Source organism: Oncorhynchus kisutch, linkage group LG26, assembly GCF_002021735.2.
Source record: "Oncorhynchus kisutch isolate 150728-3 linkage group LG26, Okis_V2, whole genome shotgun sequence".
NCBI classification, from domain to species: Eukaryota; Metazoa; Chordata; class Actinopteri; order Salmoniformes; family Salmonidae; genus Oncorhynchus; species Oncorhynchus kisutch.
In genome coordinates, this window is record NC_034199.2 from 36,674,269 (window position 1) to 36,693,691 (window position 19,423).

Below are 19,423 nucleotides of genomic sequence, written 5' to 3' on the forward strand. Positions count from 1 at the left end.
AGTTATCAACATTTCTAGTCACAAGTGTTGGTGTGTATCATACCTTATCGTCATGTCTGGTTTTGTTATACCAGCCCCCAGGCACCCCCTCCCCCAGAGCAGTCCTGGGAAGACAAGCCGTCCAGCGTCAGCCATCTAGGAATGGAGGACTTCAGGGAAGCGCTGAAGAAGAAGAAGCACGCCCTCGTCATGTTTTACGCTCCATGTAAGTGTAACCAGTGGGAATTGACCTTGGGTCTCCCGTTTGCCAACCCAATGTCTCAACCATTAGACCAAAAGGACATCCTAAAGGTCCAAGGTTGATATTTGGGCTGTTAAGTCTCAGGCTGCGCTACCTCATGAGTTCACTTCCAAATAACCTCCCGTCACATCACCATGTAAGCACCCTGCCTGCCAGACGACAACAACAACAACTTGTTGATGTCCAATATAACTACATTTTGATTTATGATTGATTGGATTTTTACACCACCAATTTTTGATGACCTATTTTCCCCAGGGAACTAAAGGATTTAAGTCAAGTTTTACACCACCAGTACATAAATCTAGCCTTTTTCTCTGCCATCATCTGATGAAGCCACACCTAAGCTGTGAAGGGACCAGAAAATGACAGAATGCCCAAAATAGACTTGTAGTGCTAGAGGGGTAAACATTGTAGATGACATTGACAGGTACAGCATCTCAATATCCTTTCATTGGACGGTCACTCACTCACTTTCCAGTTGATGCAGGACATGTACATGTGATGAACCGACTCGCAAGCAGCCCTGAAGTCACTGTCTGATAAGAGCCTTCAAAGACTGCGCTCATCACCACTGCACCTTCCGTCTTCCTATTAGTGAACATGAAGCAAAACAACTCCTAAATGCCTCTTGGCTTTTCCTCTCCGAGGCAGCACGAGGCAATAACAACCTCCTCTTTTTCTTTCTCTACTCCTGCTGAGTCCCATATGGCACCCAACTGGGAGACAGGGGGTGGAGTTCCATTAGGGAGGCAGGCAACGTTGTCTAATCCTCTGTGGAACATCCTCCTGTCAGTGGCTTTGAAAGATCAAACTAGTCACTAACACATGAAGACTCTCTAATCAAATGCCTTCAGTTATGTTCATTGTTATCTAAAGGAGGTCTTCCGTCTCTTCTCATTTCCAGCCTCTTCGTCAGATTTTCTTCTGAACTAAACTGCTGCCTATACACATATGCCAGGGAGGGTAACGTTACCTCCACCTATCCCGGGAAATTCCTGCTAATTAACGTTTATGTTGCCCTTCATGAAATGCTTGTTTTTGTCGTACCTTTTTACGCTAATTAGTGGGGAAAGATTGTAATTTACAACACAAATGCTTAAGGGTGATTTAATTGAGGACCGAAAGCTATATTTGAATTGTCACTTTCATGTGTGAAGTGTAGACACAAGAGTTTGTATATTATAACCTACATATTGGAGAGAAAAAGCACATACAGGATATAAACTCAGCAAAAAAAGAAACGTCCCTTTTTCAGGACCCTGTCTTTCAAAGATAATTTGTAAAAATCCAAAACTTCACAGATCTTCATTGTAAAGGGTTTAAACACTGTGTCCCATGCTTGTTCAATGAACCATAAACATGCACCTGTGGAACGTTCGCTAAGACACTAACAGCTTACAGGCGGTTACAGGCGGTAACTTAACTTAGGACACTAAAGAGGCCTTTCTACTGACTGAAAAACACCAAAAGAAAGATGCCCAGGGTCATCTGCGTGAACGTGTCTTAGGCATGCTACAAGGAGGCATGAGGACTGCAGATGTGGCCAGGGCAATAAATTGCAATGTCCGTACTGTGAGACGCCTAAGACAGCACTACAGGGAGACAGGACGGACAGCTTATCATCCTCGCAGTGGCAGACCACGTGTAACAACACCTGCACAGGATCGGTACAACCCAAACATCACACCTGTGGGACAGGTACATGATGGCAACAGCAACTGCCCGAGTTACACCAGGAATCAAATCAAATATTTGTCACATACACATGGTTAGCAGATGTTAATGCAAGTGTAGCGAAATGCTTGTGTTTCTAGTTCCGACAATGCAGCAATATGCAACGAGTAATCGAACCTAACAATTTCACAACAACTACCTTCTACACACACAAGTGTAAAGGAATGAATAAGAATATGTACATAAAAAATATATGAATGAGTGATGGTACAGAACGGCATAGGCAAGATGCAGTAGATGGTATAGAGTGCAGTATATACATATGAGATGAGTTATGTAGGGTATGTAAACATTATATGAAGTGGCATTGTTTAAAGTGGCTAGTGATACATTACATCAAGATGCAGTAAATGGTATAGAGTACAGTATATACATATGAGATGAGTTATGTAGGGTATGTAAACATTATATGAAGTAGCATTGTTTAAAGTGGCTAGTGATACATTTATTACATCAATTTTTCCAGTGGCTGGAGTTGAGTCAGTATGTTGGTAGCAGCCACTCAATGTTAGTAATGGCTGTTTGACAGTCTGATGGCCTTGAGATAAGCTGTTTTTCAGTCTCTTGGCCCCTGCTTTGATGCACCTGTACTGACCTCGCCTTCTGGATGATAGCAGGGTGAACAGGCAGTGGCTCGGGTGGTTGTTGTCCTTGTTGATCTTTTTCTTGTGACATCGGGTGGTGTCGGGTACCTTCCTGGAGGGAAGGTAGTTTGCCCCCGGTGATGCGTTGTGCAGACCTCACTACCCTCTGGAGAGCCTTACGGTTTTGGGTGGAGCAGTTGCCGTACCAGGCGGTGATACAGCCCGACAGGATGCTCTCGATTGTGCATCTGTAGAAGTTTGAGTGCTTTTGGTGACAAGCCTCCTGAGGTTGAAGAGGCGCTGCTGTGCCTTCTTCACCACGCTGTCTGTGTGGGTGGACCAATTCCGTTTGTCCATGATGTGTACGCTGAGGAACTTAACTTTCTACCCTCTCCGCTACTGTCCCGTCGATGTGGATAGGGAACGCACAATCCCTCCATCAGTGCTCAGACTGTCAGCAATAGGCTGAGAGAGGCTGAACTGAGGGATTGTAGACCTGTTGTAAGGCAGGTCCTCACCAGACATCACTGGCAACAATGTTGCCTATGGGCTCAAACCCACCTTCGCTGGACCAGACAGGACTGGCAAAGTACTCTTCACTGACGAGTCTCGGTTTTGTCTCACCAGGGATGATGATCGGATTTGCGTTTATCATCGAAGGAATGAGCGTTACACCGATGCCTGTACTCTGGAGCGGGATCGATGTGGGGGGTCCGTCATGGTCTGGGGCGGTGTGTCATAGCATCATCGGACTGAGCTTGTCATTGCAGGCAGTCTCAATGCTGTACATTACAGGGAAGACATCCTCCTACCTCATGTGGTATCCTTCCTGTAGGCTCATCCTGACATGACCCTCCAGCATGACAATGCCACCAGCCATACTGCTCGTTCTGTGCGTGGTTTCCTGCTAGACAGGAATGTCAGTGTTCTGACATGGCCAGCGAAGAGCCCGGATCTCTATCCCATTAAGCACGTCTGGGACCTGTTGGATCGGAGGGTGAGTGCAAGGGCCATTCCCCCCAGAAATGTCCGGGAACTTGCAGGTGCCTTGGTGGAAGAGTGGTGTAACATCTCACAGCAAGAACTGGCAAATCCATGATTTGCACTGCAGATACTGACTGTTACTTTTGATTTTGTTCAGTGACACATTATCCCATTTCTGTTCGTCACATGTCTGTGGAACTTGTTCAGTTTGTCTGTTGTTGAATCTTATGTTCATACAAATATTTACACATGTTACGTTTGCTGAAAATTAACACCTTTTACAGTGAGAGGACGTTTCCTTTTTTGTTGAGTTCACTATAGCTCTGCCACCAATTACAGGAGATTCAACAGATTTTACATTCTTCTACTATGAAATGAAAAAGGGAAAATCAAAGTAGAAGGCTGTACCTGAAAGGGACTGAGAATGACTAAGGAGGCTTTCACAAGAAAAGGACAGGGTTCTTATGTGACAATAATGATTTCTAGTCACTTTTCAGCAGAAAACGATCCAGAAGTGTTCACTTAAGTTCAGACCCGTTCTTGGACATGTTCTTACCAACAAAAGTGGCACCAGTAAGCACTTGTAACAAGTGAGTATGTACAGTAGTTGTCTCCAAGCAGGTGTGGCGTCTCTCTGGCCGCTGTGTATCCCTGCTGAGAAACACCTGTAAAAGACTTGAAGAAAAGGTTGCCATTAGATATCCAGCATTTTAGGGGTTGTTATCCCCTCTTCTGAAACGGCAGAGTAGCCTAGTGGTTAGAGCGTTGGACTAGTAACCCGGAAGGTTGCAAGTTCAAACCCCCAAGCTGACAAGGTATCTGTCGTTCTGCCCCTGAACAGGCAGTAAACCCACTGTTCCTAGGCTGTCATTGAAAATAAGAATTTGTTCTTAACTGACTTGCCTGGTTAAATAAAGGTAAAATAAATACTTTAGGTCTTCAAGAGAGGAGCCATTAGCTGTGCACTGTGGTCAATGAGGCAGGTCCACATTAACCAACCCCCACAGGCCTGGAGCCAAGCCCATCCTCTCAGCTCTGATAATTATCGGTGGGGTGTGTATGTATAATCACTCTCATCATGGTCCATAAATGAGGTGGTGCAGAGCGTGTCACAATCCAGGCTTTGTTTCGCAGAGGCAGAAATCTGAATACATTTTTATCTTTTGGGAAATGTGCCATTCAACAAAACTTTAAGTGAGGAGTTGAGATGCTTGATTCACCTTTTTGCTAACCTTCGTATCACTGTGGTGAACTATGGCTGTGACGTCAGTCAGTTAGCAAAGTGGACAGCTGGTCAAACTGACTGTGTGACACACAGGAGGGCTGTAAATGTGCCTGTCCCTGTATGTAAAGGGCTGGGTGCGTGCACACACACACACACCAATCCTCTCACCTGGTGTGTGTGTGTGTGGTGTTCAGGGGGCCGGTGACTGATATGAATCTCCCGAGGAAAGCGCCAGGGAGGTTTCATTTATGACTCCAGTAAAGGGATTTATACCTCCCTATAAAATACAAGTGCACCATTACTAATGTGGGGTAATTGTGTAAGTGACATGCAGGGACAGAGAGTGTGTGTGTTGCGTGCATTCTTGCCTGTGTGTTTGTGTGAGAGAGAAGGAGAGCATATGACCATAGATTAGACATTTTGTGTGCTTGAATTACAATTTCTCCTGTTATAATGTCGTTGTGTAGTATTCATGTCAGTTGGGGTGAGCCAAATGTCACATTCTAGTTGGGGTGAAAGGCAGTTCACAACATTAAAGGTCAACGGTCATGCTGTGATAATGACCATAATTCTATGCTCCCTAACAGGGTGTCCCCACTGCAAGAACGCTGTCCCTCATTTCACCACTGCAGCAGATCTCTTTAAAGAGGACCGCAAGGTGAGCCTTCCTCCAGCCCTCTCCTGAATCTCACATCTCTTTTCTCTTTCTTAATGTACTGATGATGACACTACTACTCATTTAGATGACCCTCTCTGACACTACTGTACTGCTCATTTAAATGGCCCCCTCTGACACTACTACTCATTTAGATGGCCCTCTCTGACACTACTACTCATTTAGATGACCCTCTCTGACACTACTACTCATTTAGATGGCCCTCTCTGACACTACTGTACTGCTCATTTAAATGGCCCCCTCTGACACTACTACTCATTTAGATGGCCCTCTCTGACACTACTACTCATTTAGATGGCCCTCTCTGACACTACTACTCATTTAGATGACCCTCTCTGACACTACTACTCATTTAGATGGCCCTCTCTGACACTACTGCTCATTTAGATGGTCCTCTCTGACACTACTACTCATTTAGATGGTCCTCTCTGACACTACTGCTCATTTAGATGGCCCTCTCTGACACTACTACTCATTTAGATGACTCCTTCTCCCTCTTTTAACTCTAATACCCGCTGACTCCCTGACTCAGTCACGCTTTCCAGTTGTTAACAAGATCCTCCCTAGCTGTCTGACTCATACATACATACACACACACACACTCTAATGCAAACTCCTTGAACAACAGTGGAACGTGCATCGCTGCACTCTCAGCTTAGCATTGTTAATCATTATAACACTCTAAATGACCACAAACACAAAGAAGGTGAAGTGTTGTTGGAATAAATGACTTGAATACATCACGCGTAATGGTTGTGACACTCTTTCTTAATCCAGCAAAGCTCTTTGGTATTTGGCATGCATATCTTTCATTATTCATATTGTTGGAATGTGGATATCAATCTCTGATGCTAACATTACAAACATTTACTAAATCACTGAATGTGTGAGGTAACTCTTCATTCTGGTCTTAATGCTGTAAGTATTGATATGTCAAGGGAATAGTTATTGTTGTTCAGAATCAGATCTGCAATGTTCATTGTCAGCCCAGAATGTGTCTGATTTGTGAATCGCTCTGCTGTGGATCAGCACAGCCACCCAGCCTAGGTCCAAGAATTAGTGTCTTTATTCCAGACGCACGCAAAGCACCATCACCATCTACTGGCTCTCTGATTATAGGCCAGATCCCATTCACGGGGTGGGGTTGAAACAAGTCACTCTCTAATGTGTCCGTTCCATCACTGAGACTCTCAATGGTCCAGAGGAGAGCTGTTGTCTGCAACGCTGCTTGTCTGAAGGATCTCCTGTGTCAACGCAGAGTAAACAACACTGAGAACAGATTCAGATGTCTGCAGGTGGGGTGTGGTGTTGCAACCGTCATTTCACTGTCACAATAAGAGTTTGGGGGAGAACAAATGCTCAAAAGCTCTGTGTAGCCAGGGATGGCAGGAGGCAGGGCAGGGATGCTGTAGTGGTTGTGTGAGGATGTCTGATGCACATATCCACAGAAGGGACTTCTCTTAACATCCCCAACTACTTCTCATGCTCCTTCTCCCTCTCTGTGCCTGGGTTTTGGAGGAGGTAAAGGGGTGACTGGGCAGGAGTGAAAGAAGAGCAGCTCATTCAGCCCTGCTCACTATTTATAGTGTAAAGCATAAGCCCCAGTCAGTGTGTTGGCACTGTGCAGGAGTAGATGTGGATAACAGTGTCGTCAGGACCAGTGTCACAGTACTCCTTAATATCGTGGCAAGGACACTTTTGGAAAACGGCCCTGATGTTGGAAACAAACATTGTGACATTTAGACATTTTTAGTCGGTTAGCAGATGTTCTTATCAAGAGTGACTAACATGAGCAATTAGGGTCAGGTGCCTTGCTCAAGGGCACATCGACAGATTGCTCAGGGATTTGAACCAACAACCTTTCTGGTTACTGGCCCAACGCTCTTAACCGCTAGGCTACCTGCCACCCCGGCATTCTGTTGTCATCCAGAGGCACGTATTTATTTTCCAACCATTAGAACACAATATTTTACTCGCAGCAGCATGAGGTTTTTAAAGGACTGGTTTGATCTGCTTCCTTTTTCTTCATTTTTGCCATGGAAAAAATATTGTCATACTGGTATGGTCACAGCCCTATATCAGTCTATTGGGCTACTTCTCTGCCTCGTTTACCCAAGACAAACACCACCAGCTTAGCTCTGGCTTTGAAGAACACTCCAATTAAACACCACATACGGTATTGTATAAAAGAGAAAGGAGGAATAGGGAAGAATAAGTGGGCTATCAGTGTGCATGCAGAGACTTTGTACAATGCAAGCAATGTTCTTTTTCTGATTGAACTGAATGTCAGCATATTATATTATACATAAAAAGAGGAGGCTGGCCGGAATCACGTCTTACAAAAATCTAAGTTGTAATTTTGATGAGAACACTGTAGTGATTCGTGAAGCGGTGAAATTGCCTTTTTGATACAGCAGCCTAATAACCTCCTTATGCAGGGTGGATTTTTCTGCTACACACAAACACACACACTGTCATTAATTAGTACCTCAGGTAGATAGTCCACAAGTGATTTTCCTACTCTGGAAGACATGCATGTGTGACTTGATGTGAATACTTACGTTAGCTCCCCAAGCTAGTGCCTTAGCTTTGGCTCTGTAGGCTGACACAGTCCTGTGGTGCACAGAAGATCTGGGTTCGAACCCAGTCACACACATTGCTGCCTGTCTTCTTTAAGCACAATATGAAGTGTATCTAAAGCCTTGTTCACACTGCACAATGCTCAAATCAGTTTTGTTTTTCAAATCCGTTTTGGAATACTGACTGTCCAAACCGCAAGTTACAGGTGACCAAATTGGATTTGTGTCTTCAGACTGTAGTAATTTGCTGACATGGCTACGCTAGTTGTCATGGTAATAACAGCGTAAAAACCACTTGTGGGCATATGAATCAGATTTCACCGTTAGACACATGACCAGGAATCAGATGTGTGTTATCAGATTTCACCGTTAGACACATGACCAGGAATCAGATGTGTGTTATCAGATTTCACCGTTAGACACATGACCAGGAATCAGATGTGTGTTATCAGATTTCACCGTTAGACACATGACCAGGAATCAGATGTGTGTTATCAGATTTCACCGTTAGACACATGACCAGGAATCAGATGTGTGTTATCAGATTTCACCGTTAGTCACATGACCAGGAATCAGATTTCACCGTTAGACACATGACCAGGAATCAGATGTGTGTTATCAGATTTCACCGTTAGACACATGACCAGGAATCAGATTTTAAAGCTACAAAGGTGTTTTGAAATGTAGCTTGGAATATCAGATGTGTTTGTGCTTTTTGTCTGTTCAGACTGCAGGGAAAAAATACTACTTTTGAATTGGATATGCAAAAAAAAAATGAATTTAAGTCTATTCAAACTGCCAGTGTGGACAAGGATTTATATACTTCCAACTGTCCTCTACACAGTATCTCTCAATGCTCATTGTTGAAGCTCTTGTGTGGTGATCAATGAGATGTTGTTGGAGATCTTATTAACCAGAGGGAATCAATAACTGCATTGGCCAGAAACCTTTGGAAAAACAATCCTTTTACAACATCATTCTCCTCATGTCAATTTACTTCAACTCTGATTGATCGTACTGGGCTGAGTCTGTGTGTCAGTCTGTTCTACAGTAAGTGATGGTATGGTGCTGCTGTAAGAGACCCGGTATGGGGAAAAGCTACGTACTGTAATACACGCATCCACTGTTTCTAAGCAGGTGCTGGAGATCAAAATGTATATATTCATGTAAATGTTTAGACACAGACACGCATATTTTATGTTCCTATGTGCTTGGTTGACAATGTTTCAACCTTTTGGTCTTAAAAACATAATCTAGGTCAGTGGTTCCCAACTCCAGTCCTCGAGTACCTTCCAACAGTACACATTTTTGTTGTAGCCCCAGACAACAACAAAAAACACCTGATTAGACTCATTGAGGGCTTGATGATTAGTTGAATCTGGTGTGTTTGTCCAGGGTTACAATACTGTTGGGAGGACTGGAGTTGGGAAACAGTAAAAATACCCCTTTGACATTGAAAATGGCAAGAGACCTCTCTGATCTGTGAGATACCTCTTATGTTGACAGGTTCCTTATTGGCCATGCAGACACACACAACAATCTAAGAGGTGTTTAACCATTCATCTGTGTTTTGACAGTAATGCTGAATCCTTCCATTTATGTTTTCACTCACTGAACAGAGCGTGTTAGACAACGGCTTTAATCATTTAAATAATGTATTTTTAAATGTCTGAGATGAGCATTTCATGTTGTTATTATGTAGGCGACATGTCAGAGGATTCACCTGTCTGAGCAACACGTCAAACTGTCCAATTAGTTTAGCCTCACCGAGACATCAATCATTTACATATTCAACATATTGGTCCTCAGGTGACTGATGGTGGTTACTTGATGGTGACAAGCTCAATGTGCTGCGTGGTGTCCCAAATGGCACCTTATTCCCTTTTAAAAATAGTGCACTACGTAGGGAATAGGATGCCATTTGGGACACGGCTGCTGACATTTGAGCCATCCAGAAGGACAAGCCGAGCAGAGGGAGGGGGTGAGCTATGTTTCAGAGAGATGGTATTTACGGCTCATTTGTGCTGTTTTTTTTTCTGACTGCCGTGCTGTGACAGCCCCGACATAAATCTCTTTTGTTGTTTTTATGTAGGAGTGATTGGTTTTCTTTTCCCACCCACTCTTAATAGTCTAGCTTGATAGGAATGTATTAGGCATTTTTCTTAAAGGGGATGTTCAGTATTTTACTTTATTTTATTTAACTAGGCAAGTAAGTTAAGAACTAATTCTTATTTACAATGACGGCCTACACCGGCCAAACCTGGACGACGCTGGGCCAGTTGTGCGCCTCGCTATGGGACTCCCAATCACAGCCGGTTGTGATACAGCCTGGAATCAAACCAGGGTGTTTGTAGTGACGTCTCTAACGCTGAGATGCAGTGCCTTAGATCGCTGCGCCACTCGGGAGCCCCAATGGTAGATGGTTCCTCACCCTAAAATGTGTCTATGGGACAGGAGAAACTGTTATCCATGTTATGGTTTTATTTAAACAGACATTACAAACTTACACCACACAGCTCTGGGTTAAAGGGAAAGTTTGACATTTTGCTCAGTTGCTAGCTAAAATGGCTAGCTAAAAATCTATAGGAGTGATGGGGGCAAATGAGGAACCATCTAACAATAAGTGGTAAACGGAACTTCCCCTTTAACCCAGTTGGCTTTGCAGGCTGAATTTGAGAATGTGCCGGGAATCAATGCAGACGCCGAACAGCTCAGTCGGTGCCAAAGTAGCCGTGTTGAAATAATTTACTGTAAATGTCCACTTTCTTGTTGTGAATAACTTTATAGTATTTTACAACATGCACACATTTTACCCTAGTAGGCTTGTTCATTGTCCAGCGCATATGGCAACAACAATGTAAACGCTTTAGAACAATCATAATGCTTTTAACCGCTCATGAAATTTGTTTCAAAGTAATGCAATACAATCCTACACATCCATGAGGTTCTTATGCAACTGACCATTGTCTAAACTAGTTGTGGTTGCTGTTACAGATTTTGAGTTCTGTGGATGACAATATCATGTTGAAGCTACAGTAAGCTACTATATGCTTTGTCCCTCAGATTGCCTATGCTGCTGTGGACTGCACTAAAGGACTGAACCAAGAACTGTGCAAGCAGGAGGGTGTGGAGGGCTACCCCATGTTCAACTACTACAACTATGGGAAGTTTGCAGAAAAATACAACGGAGAACGAGGGGTAAGTGACATCTTCTGCCGAGTCCCCAACAACCGGTTTTCACGGGAAATGGAAAGAGTCTGATGCGACTTCTGCTTTTGGATGGTGACACTCCATTTTAGCTCCTCCTCCATGTTTACTGGATTGGTTGAACAGTGCAGAAGAGAACCTCCCCCAACATTATTTTAATGAGTTACAATTCATATAAGGAAATCAGTCAATTGAAATAAATTCATTAGGGACTCATCTATGGATTTCACATGACTGGGAATACAGATATGCATCTGATCACAGATAGGTAGGGGCATCAGTATCTGCTGACCACCATTTGCCTCATGCAGCGTGACACATCTCCTTCACGTGGAGTTGATCAGGCTGTTGATTGTGGCCTGTGGAATGTTGTCCCACTCCTCTTCAATGGCTGGGCGAAGCTGCTGTATATTTGCGGGAACTGGATAATGCTGTCGCACATGTTGATCCAGAGCATCCCAAACATGCTCAATGGGTGGCATGTCTGAGTATGCAGGCCATGGAAGAACTGGGACATTTTCAGGTTTCTTTGCCAGGTCGCAGTTATAAATGAGAACTTGTTCTCAACTGGCCTACCTGGTTAAATAAAGGTGAAATCAAATAAAACAGGTTCCAGGAATTGTGCACCGATCCTTGTGACATGGCGCCGTGCATTAGGTGATGGCGGCAGATGAATGGTACGACAATGAGCCTCGGGATCTCGTCACTGTATCTCTGCATTCAAATTGCCATCGATAAAATGCAATAGTTCGTTGTCTGTAGCTTATGCCTGCCCATACCATAACCCCACCTCCACCATGGGGTGCTGTTCACAATGCAAACCCACAGTTTCATCAGCTGTCCAGGTGGCTGGTCTCAGACGATCCCGCAGGTGAAAAAGAAGGATGTGGAGGTCCTGAGCTGGTGAACATTCCTGCAGTCAGCATGCCAATTGCACACTCCCTCAAAACTTAAGACATCCGTTGCATTGTGTTGTGATACAACTTCACTTTTATTGTCCCCAGCACAAGGTGCACCTGTGTAATCATGTTTAATCAGCTTCTTGATATGTCACACCTGCCAGGTGGATGGGTTATCTTGGCAAAGGAGAAATGTTCACTAATAAGCAAATTTGTGCATTTTAGAGAAATAAGATTTCGTCCCTAATTGAACATTTCTGCAATCTTTTATTTCAACTCCTATAACATGGGACCAACACTTTACATGTTTCATTTGATGTTTTTGTTCAGTGTAGTTTCAGGCGTTTCTTTTGATCCTGCTACGCTAGGTTATAGTCTTAGTGCCCTATTAAAAGATCATTTATACACTTTTGTTGTCCTTCTTACCTTTGAATATGGAATCTGTCAACTTTCACAATTTCTATACTTTCTGTATTTATAAATTCTGCCTTATAATACATTTACACCATTAACCTCTACATCTTTATAACAGGCCTCTCCTGTCTTCCTCTCCCCAGGAGGCGGGGTTTATAGGTTTCATGCGTAGCCTGCGGGGGCGGGACCAGGGCAAGAGGAAGGAGGAGCTTTAAGGCAGGGTGTGGTGAGGAGGAGGAGCCTGTCGTTGCACTGTGACCCTGGACAGGGGCCTCTTAGCACTGACATCTAGTGATGTCATCATGATCTGACATCATGGGGCGGGGACTTGTGAACCTCAGCGTTTCAGCGAAAGGCTTTTTTTTTTATACTGATATAGATCGATCATGTGATCAGCTTTGTAATAACAGTGGGATTACCTACCGTGTGACCACTTGAGACCATTTTTTTTCTTGATAAAAAAAACTAAAGAAAACATGAAAATGTTGCCCAAATACTGTGACTGCATTTGTGAAAAGCTACACCTTATACTGTATCTATGCAATACCGGACCCTCCCTTTCAGATCCACTCTTGTGTGGTTGGTTGGTGGCTGTACTGGTGGTTGGATGGTGGGGAAACCACCTACAGTACTGTACATCACAGGGACCATCACTACAGTCCTACCGGTCACTACATCCTTGTTCATTCACCTCAAGAGGAATACAATCTAAGCATACAACTGTTTGTTTCGATATAACTCTTTCGATATTTGTGTACATACCTGTCTATTAGGTATGGGTTTGTTTCAGGATGATAAGGATCAGGATCTAATAGCTAAAACTGTGGCCTTTTTAATAAATATGTATGAAAGCTAATCACTCAGCGCAGAGTCAGACAGATAGTAGGGTAGTGAATGATACGAGGCCCTAAAACATAAAGCTCTTATAGTGGTGTGTTGAAGCCTGATGCTTCTGTTTTTCCACGTGTTTCCAAGTCAGCTATGAGAGAAAGAGATGACAAATCAGACACAAATGTAAAATGACCCAAATAAATTAGAATTATTATGTTACTGTGCTGAACCTGTGGGTGGCAGGGTAGCCTAGTGGTTAGAGCATAGGACTAGTAACCGAAAGGTTGCAAGTTCAAATCCCCGAGCTGACAAGGTACAAATCTGTCATTCTGCCCCCGAACAAGGCAGTTAACCCACTGTCATTGAAAATAAGAATTTGTTCTTAACCAACTTGCCTAGTTAAATAAAGGTAAAATAAAAAAAATTAAACTCCAGACGTCAATGATTTACAGAAGCCTCCTGTTGTTGTAGTGATATTATTTTTTACTGTAGACGTGTTGGTTGTCTAGCAACAAAACCAACGTGCAACTATGGGGCACAACAGACGGGGTTGTTGACAACATGTAAACTTTATTTCGTCCCCAATGTTTATTGAAAACAAATACATTTGAACAATGAGCAATTGTCTCTCAAAAACATTGTTGCATTTGTTGGTTAGCTAGCTAGCAAATGTTTTGCCACATTAGCATAGACGTGACATTAGCCAAAACACCTCAAAACGAGACATGGTATCAAGAACAAGATAAAACTAGCTGAAACGAGCCACCTATGATTCCCAATGTGGCAGCTTCTTGTCATTGTTGCTAGCTATCTGCCATCCAGAATCACAACAGCATACAGACTTCTGACCCATTGAAGTGTGCACATAATTTCCATGTCAGCTAACCCATTTCTTGTCCTGCATTCCTTTCAGTGTTACTGAGGTCTAAAAAACAGTTTTGCCTCTTGCAAGTGTTTTTCGATGATATCATCGAAGACCAATTCAAAACAAAGCCCTTGGAAAAGATATGGGGCCAAATATGGTCATTAATGTGCCATTTCCACAGGAACAAGACTGTGCCAGTCCCTCCCTTTTTGTCTCTAGCAATCAGAACCAGTCAGCTCAATATCAGGAGTCATATGGGATTATGATTAGAAAAGATCCAGGATATCAGTTCCATCTGAACAAAGTCAAGAATCCAAGAGCATATTGCCTCTGTGTGTGTGTCTCTGTCCTCGTCTGAGAAATGTTATCCCATATGTCCCAGGACATCCAAATGGATGACTTCAGATTTCACAGTGCAGAGGTGTGTGAGAAAGTCGATGGACATCCTTAACACCCCCGCCACACACACACACACACACACACACACACACACACACACACACACACATCACCCGAGCTTGGCACCATCATCAATACCGGAGCCATTATCTTTGTGGCGACTTTAAGGCTGTGTGTTTTTAACTCCCCGGCTTACGCCGCTATAAATATTTAAAGGCCTATCTGTAGCTGAACTTGTGTTTTATTATTCAGGAGTTTGGTTCCTTTCATTATTGAATAAGGTTCTCAGGGATAGCGAAAACACAATTAAAGGGAACTAGCTTGTTGTATTAATTTGCGTTGCAGTGGTTTTGAGCTCTAGAGTCTCCACATTTAAAATAATTGTTTACATTTGTCTTGTATGGAAAAATAACTAAATGTATAGATCAATGGTCCAGTTTACTTTTCCTGTTTGAAGTAATGGCAGGAATTATTAAATAAAACATGTTGTGCAGATGGGGGTTAATGAACTGACTAATACTGTACATTGTTTGGGTTTCTAAATGGATTAGTTGCAAATTAAAAGGTTTAAATGAACTGCAGACTGACAGAACACAGTCTCCAATCAATGTTACCATAACATTTCTGCATCATGCAAAACCAGCAGCGACATCGCAGAACGGTGGGAGAATGCTTTACTGTATGGAGCTGGATTTTGACACACATGCTGTTTTTTTAGATGTTGATGTTTCTTTCTGTTGGGATGATTTGCTTTGACTTTTGTTTCTGCAGTACAAGGCTCAGTGCTATCAAATGGTTAAAGACTTGACAAACTTATCATAAACACCAACTTTGTCTCATCCCAAAGCCCTCGTATTGTGTGGAAACTGTCACATCTATGCATAGAGGTCATTGTCGCCTTGGTTGACTTTCTGTGCCCAGCCATATGTACAGTTTTGCCCTTCGAATGAGGACCTTGCTAAAATAAAAAGTCAAACATTTCCAAGATACTGTCGTGTTCTCTATGGATGTTCTCATTTTCAATCATTTATCATCTTTGCAAAATCTCCTTTCATTTTTACTTTAATGCAATGGCTAAGTATTACAATTTACTTCTAGTGAAGAATACCATGTAGCATAAAGTCAGGAGATGGTGAAAGCCAAGAAGCCTGGGATTTTTTTGTGTTCAAAGTTTGTTTGTGTAAGTATGTTCAACCTATGTCCTGTGAGATCCTAAACACAGATTGCAGCTGATCTCTTTTTGTTTGTTTAGTTACTTACAAACTCAGCCAGAGCAATAGTGTCCAAAGCAGACACGAAACACTGGACAACCACCATAAAATACATAGAAATGAAATAAATGGAGTTTGACATCAGGGGTCAGCGGCTTGATTGACATAACCAGTGAAGTCCCAGATCTGTTTGTTTCCCAAACGTTTGGCATTAGAATTCCACAGGGACTTGGCAAGACAACACAGGCAGATCTGGGACCTAGGCCTAGTGAAAGCTGTTTTGAACCCTCTCACCCCCCCTGTCTGGGGTCTGGCCTGGTTCTCCATCATCCAGTCGGGAAGACAAATAGACCTGTAGCGGCTCTCAGCAGAACTGACACCCAGGAGTTTGTGACTAGAGCCTGGGCTGGAAGAGAATGGCGATATGTCCTAAATAAAAAATCCCTCTCTCCTCAGGCTGAGGTTCCATCATTATCACTTATTTTATTATTTAACCTTTATCACTACAGAGTTCTTAACTGTTAAACTTGACCAATAACAGTCTAAAAACCTAGACTCAGTTTTAACTTTGGTTTCTTTAAGACTATGCGTAGCTACCTGGATATACTCCTGCATGGTAGATGCATCCCACTGGGCACAGACGTCAGTTCAACATCTACTTTTATTTACATTTGGTCGAACTGATATGAATTCACCATGACATTGCATTTAGGTTAGACGTTGGGTGAAAAAATATGAAATGCCCTTAAATGTGTAACTTTTTGCAAATCCAATACATTTTCCATATCAATTAAATGGCAGTGATTTTGGGGTGTTGAAAGGACGTAGAAACAATGTTGATTCAACACTTTTTGCTCAGTGGGATACAACGTACAACTGCAGTAGCTAGCTGATTAATGCCTTAGAGTGCAGGACTAGATAACCCACTCAATCACAATTTCACTTGGGAGGATTTTTGTGGGAGCAGGGCATTTTCTCCTGGCTGGTCACAATCCTTTGTATTGAAAGGAGGGTTGCAAACAGTATGAGGAAATTAACCTAGAGCAGCGTTTCCCAAACTCTGTCCTGGGGCCCCCCAGGGGTGCACGTTTAGTTTAGCACGTTTAGTTTAGCACGTTTAGTTTAGCACGTTTAGTTTTTAGCACGTTTAGTTTAGCACGTTTAGTTTAGCACGTTTAGTTTAGCACGTTTAGTTTAGCACGTTTAGTTTTTAGCACGTTTAGTTTTTAGCACGTTTAGTTTTTAGCACGTTTAGTTTTTTTGCTTCAGCACATTTTTTCACTTCTGAGTTTTGAAAATCAGAATTCAACTTGTTTTCCAATTTGTGTAAAACATTGACATGGAATAACTGAAAACAAATAAATGTTTTCATTTTGTTCATACCCGGAAGTACACACCCCTCATAGGGGTATTCACAGGGCTTAGGGGGGGTGTTTACAGCCTATGTTGACAGCAAAAAGAAAGGATTAGACTGAGTGTGACAGGAAGACACAAATACTCATGTTAGCTAAGATTCTGAACTTATTATGAAGTTAGCATCCCAATAAAACAAACTCAACAACTGAACAAAGTTGGCTTGCGCTAGTGAGCCCTACCTGGTTACTGGCTATAGTCAATGCTAGCTAGTGGAAGTAAGTCCCTCAACCTGCTGCAAGATGAAGCTGCCCGGCCAGATCCACCTGCTGCAGAAAGGTAATATTTCTCCATTACTTTCTGTAGCTAACTTATTTTCCCTGGAGGGCCACATTAGAATATATATTTTGCCATCGCTGGCCAGAATCATTATAGGATTGATTATACATCAAGTGTATGACTGTGTTGACAGATATATCTACTGTAAATCACGTCCAGATATGCTACTTATTTAACTTTTTTAACATGCACAGAATTAAACCACATCCATGTTCTCCTTTTGGAAGGTATTTTCATTATTAAACATGAAATGAACTACACGGAGGGAGAAGTACACTGCATTCAGCACCACGGACAGAACTCTTGTTAACAGGTATGCACAAAAAACACAAGAAAGAACATTACATTTAAACTACTCAATCAGTGTGAGGAGTGAAGTCTCTGATGGGCTTTGACTAGAGCAGTGAAGTCTGGTATAGTTTCTGACGTTGATATGCGCAGGATTGCTGAGAGTTGAGAGTCGATAAGAGATGTTTTGATCTTGTTATATTTCATCACTGAAAACGTCTGTTCACATACATAGGTCTTCTGAGCATGACTCCTAATCTTTGGAAAGTTTTTTTGTTCATCGAGAGATGCATAGAACCTCGTCAGTGACATTGTTTTGAATAGTTCTCCAATCACTGCATCAGACTGAAGATTGATAAGTTCAAGTTGCAGGTCAGTGAGAGTGTTATCCACATTGAAGGTGAAAGGTGAGGAAACCAACAGCATGTCATTTTCTAACTCTTTGAAATCCTCAAATTACGAGAACTCACCGTTCGTAGCAGCAATGTATACTTCTCCCGCTGGTCATCTGATAGGGAACAGGCTCGTAGTGTCGAAAGGTGGAGAAGATTTTTGGCTTCTACTTGGCGGGTCAGGAGGAGTAATTTCCCTTTGAAGGCTTTGACAAGGCTGTACATCTGATGTGCAAAAAGGCCCTTCCCTTGTAGTTTGGAATTCAGTTCATTCATTAGGGCCATGATATCCACGGTGAACGCAAAATCAGCCAACCATTCTTTATCTTGCAGTTGAGAGAAATCAACATTTTCCTTTCATTTGCAAAAACTCAGCAATCTCCGACTTCAGGTCCCAGACCCTTTTAAGCAACTTCCCCAAACTCAGCCATCTCACATTTGTGTGGTAGGGGAGCTCTGCATGACCCAACTCTGTCTCTTCCAACAGTGAGACAAACTGCCTGTGGTTTAAAGATTTTTCTCTTATGAAGTTTACCACTTTAGTGACTGTATCCACAACATGGCTAATTTTCAGAACACATTTACAGAACACCTCCCGATGAATAATGCAATGCAGGAGAAAACAAAATCTGATCTGGGTTCAGCTCTGCTACTTGATCTTGTATCCTTTTCAAAAAGCTAACGGTTTTTCCTGTCAAGTTTGGGCACCCATCAGTGGTCACTCGGATGTCTTTTCAAAACTCAGTCCCAGCTTTGCCACACACTTAGTAACCACCTCCAATAAATATTTCCCCCTGGTTGTGCTCTTCATTGACTGCACTGAAGCAAGCTCCTCTGTCATTTCAAAATCTGGGGTTTTGCCTCGTAAGAACATCAACAACTGCTCCGTGTCACGTGCATCACTGCTCTCATCCAGGTACAAGGAGAATGGCTTGCTATGTTTAGCAATTTTGTGGGACAGTACATAGCTAGCTCTCCCAATTCCGTCATTTGCTGAATGCAGTTTTGTGAAAAGTCCTTGCTGCTTTTCTTTCGATGCATTTGCCCTCTGCTCAGAAGACACATTCCTACATTTCTCTGCATGCTTCGTCTGGAAGTGTTGGGACAAGCTTTAGTCTTTCAAGACAGTGATGCTCACTTTGCACACAGCTTTCCCTGATACCTCAATAAAGAAATATTTTGATGTCCACTCTTGCTTG

The 19,423-nt window shown here is 42.7% G+C and overlaps 1 protein-coding gene across 1 annotated transcript in view; it reads left to right on the top strand.

Annotated features, from left to right (window-relative positions):
• Positions 1-15,628, top strand: part of pdia5 (protein disulfide isomerase family A, member 5) — a 64,900-nt gene extending 49,272 nt beyond the window's left edge. Inside the window, exons 14-17 of the mRNA XM_031805703.1 lie at positions 75-205; positions 5,359-5,429; positions 11,090-11,224; positions 12,690-15,628. Coding sequence (XP_031661563.1) covers positions 75-205; positions 5,359-5,429; positions 11,090-11,224; positions 12,690-12,761 — 409 coding nt within the window. The 3' untranslated portion in view covers positions 12,762-15,628. The remainder of the gene's footprint in view (positions 1-74; positions 206-5,358; positions 5,430-11,089; positions 11,225-12,689) is intronic.
• Positions 15,629-19,423: the final 3,795 nt, after the last annotated feature.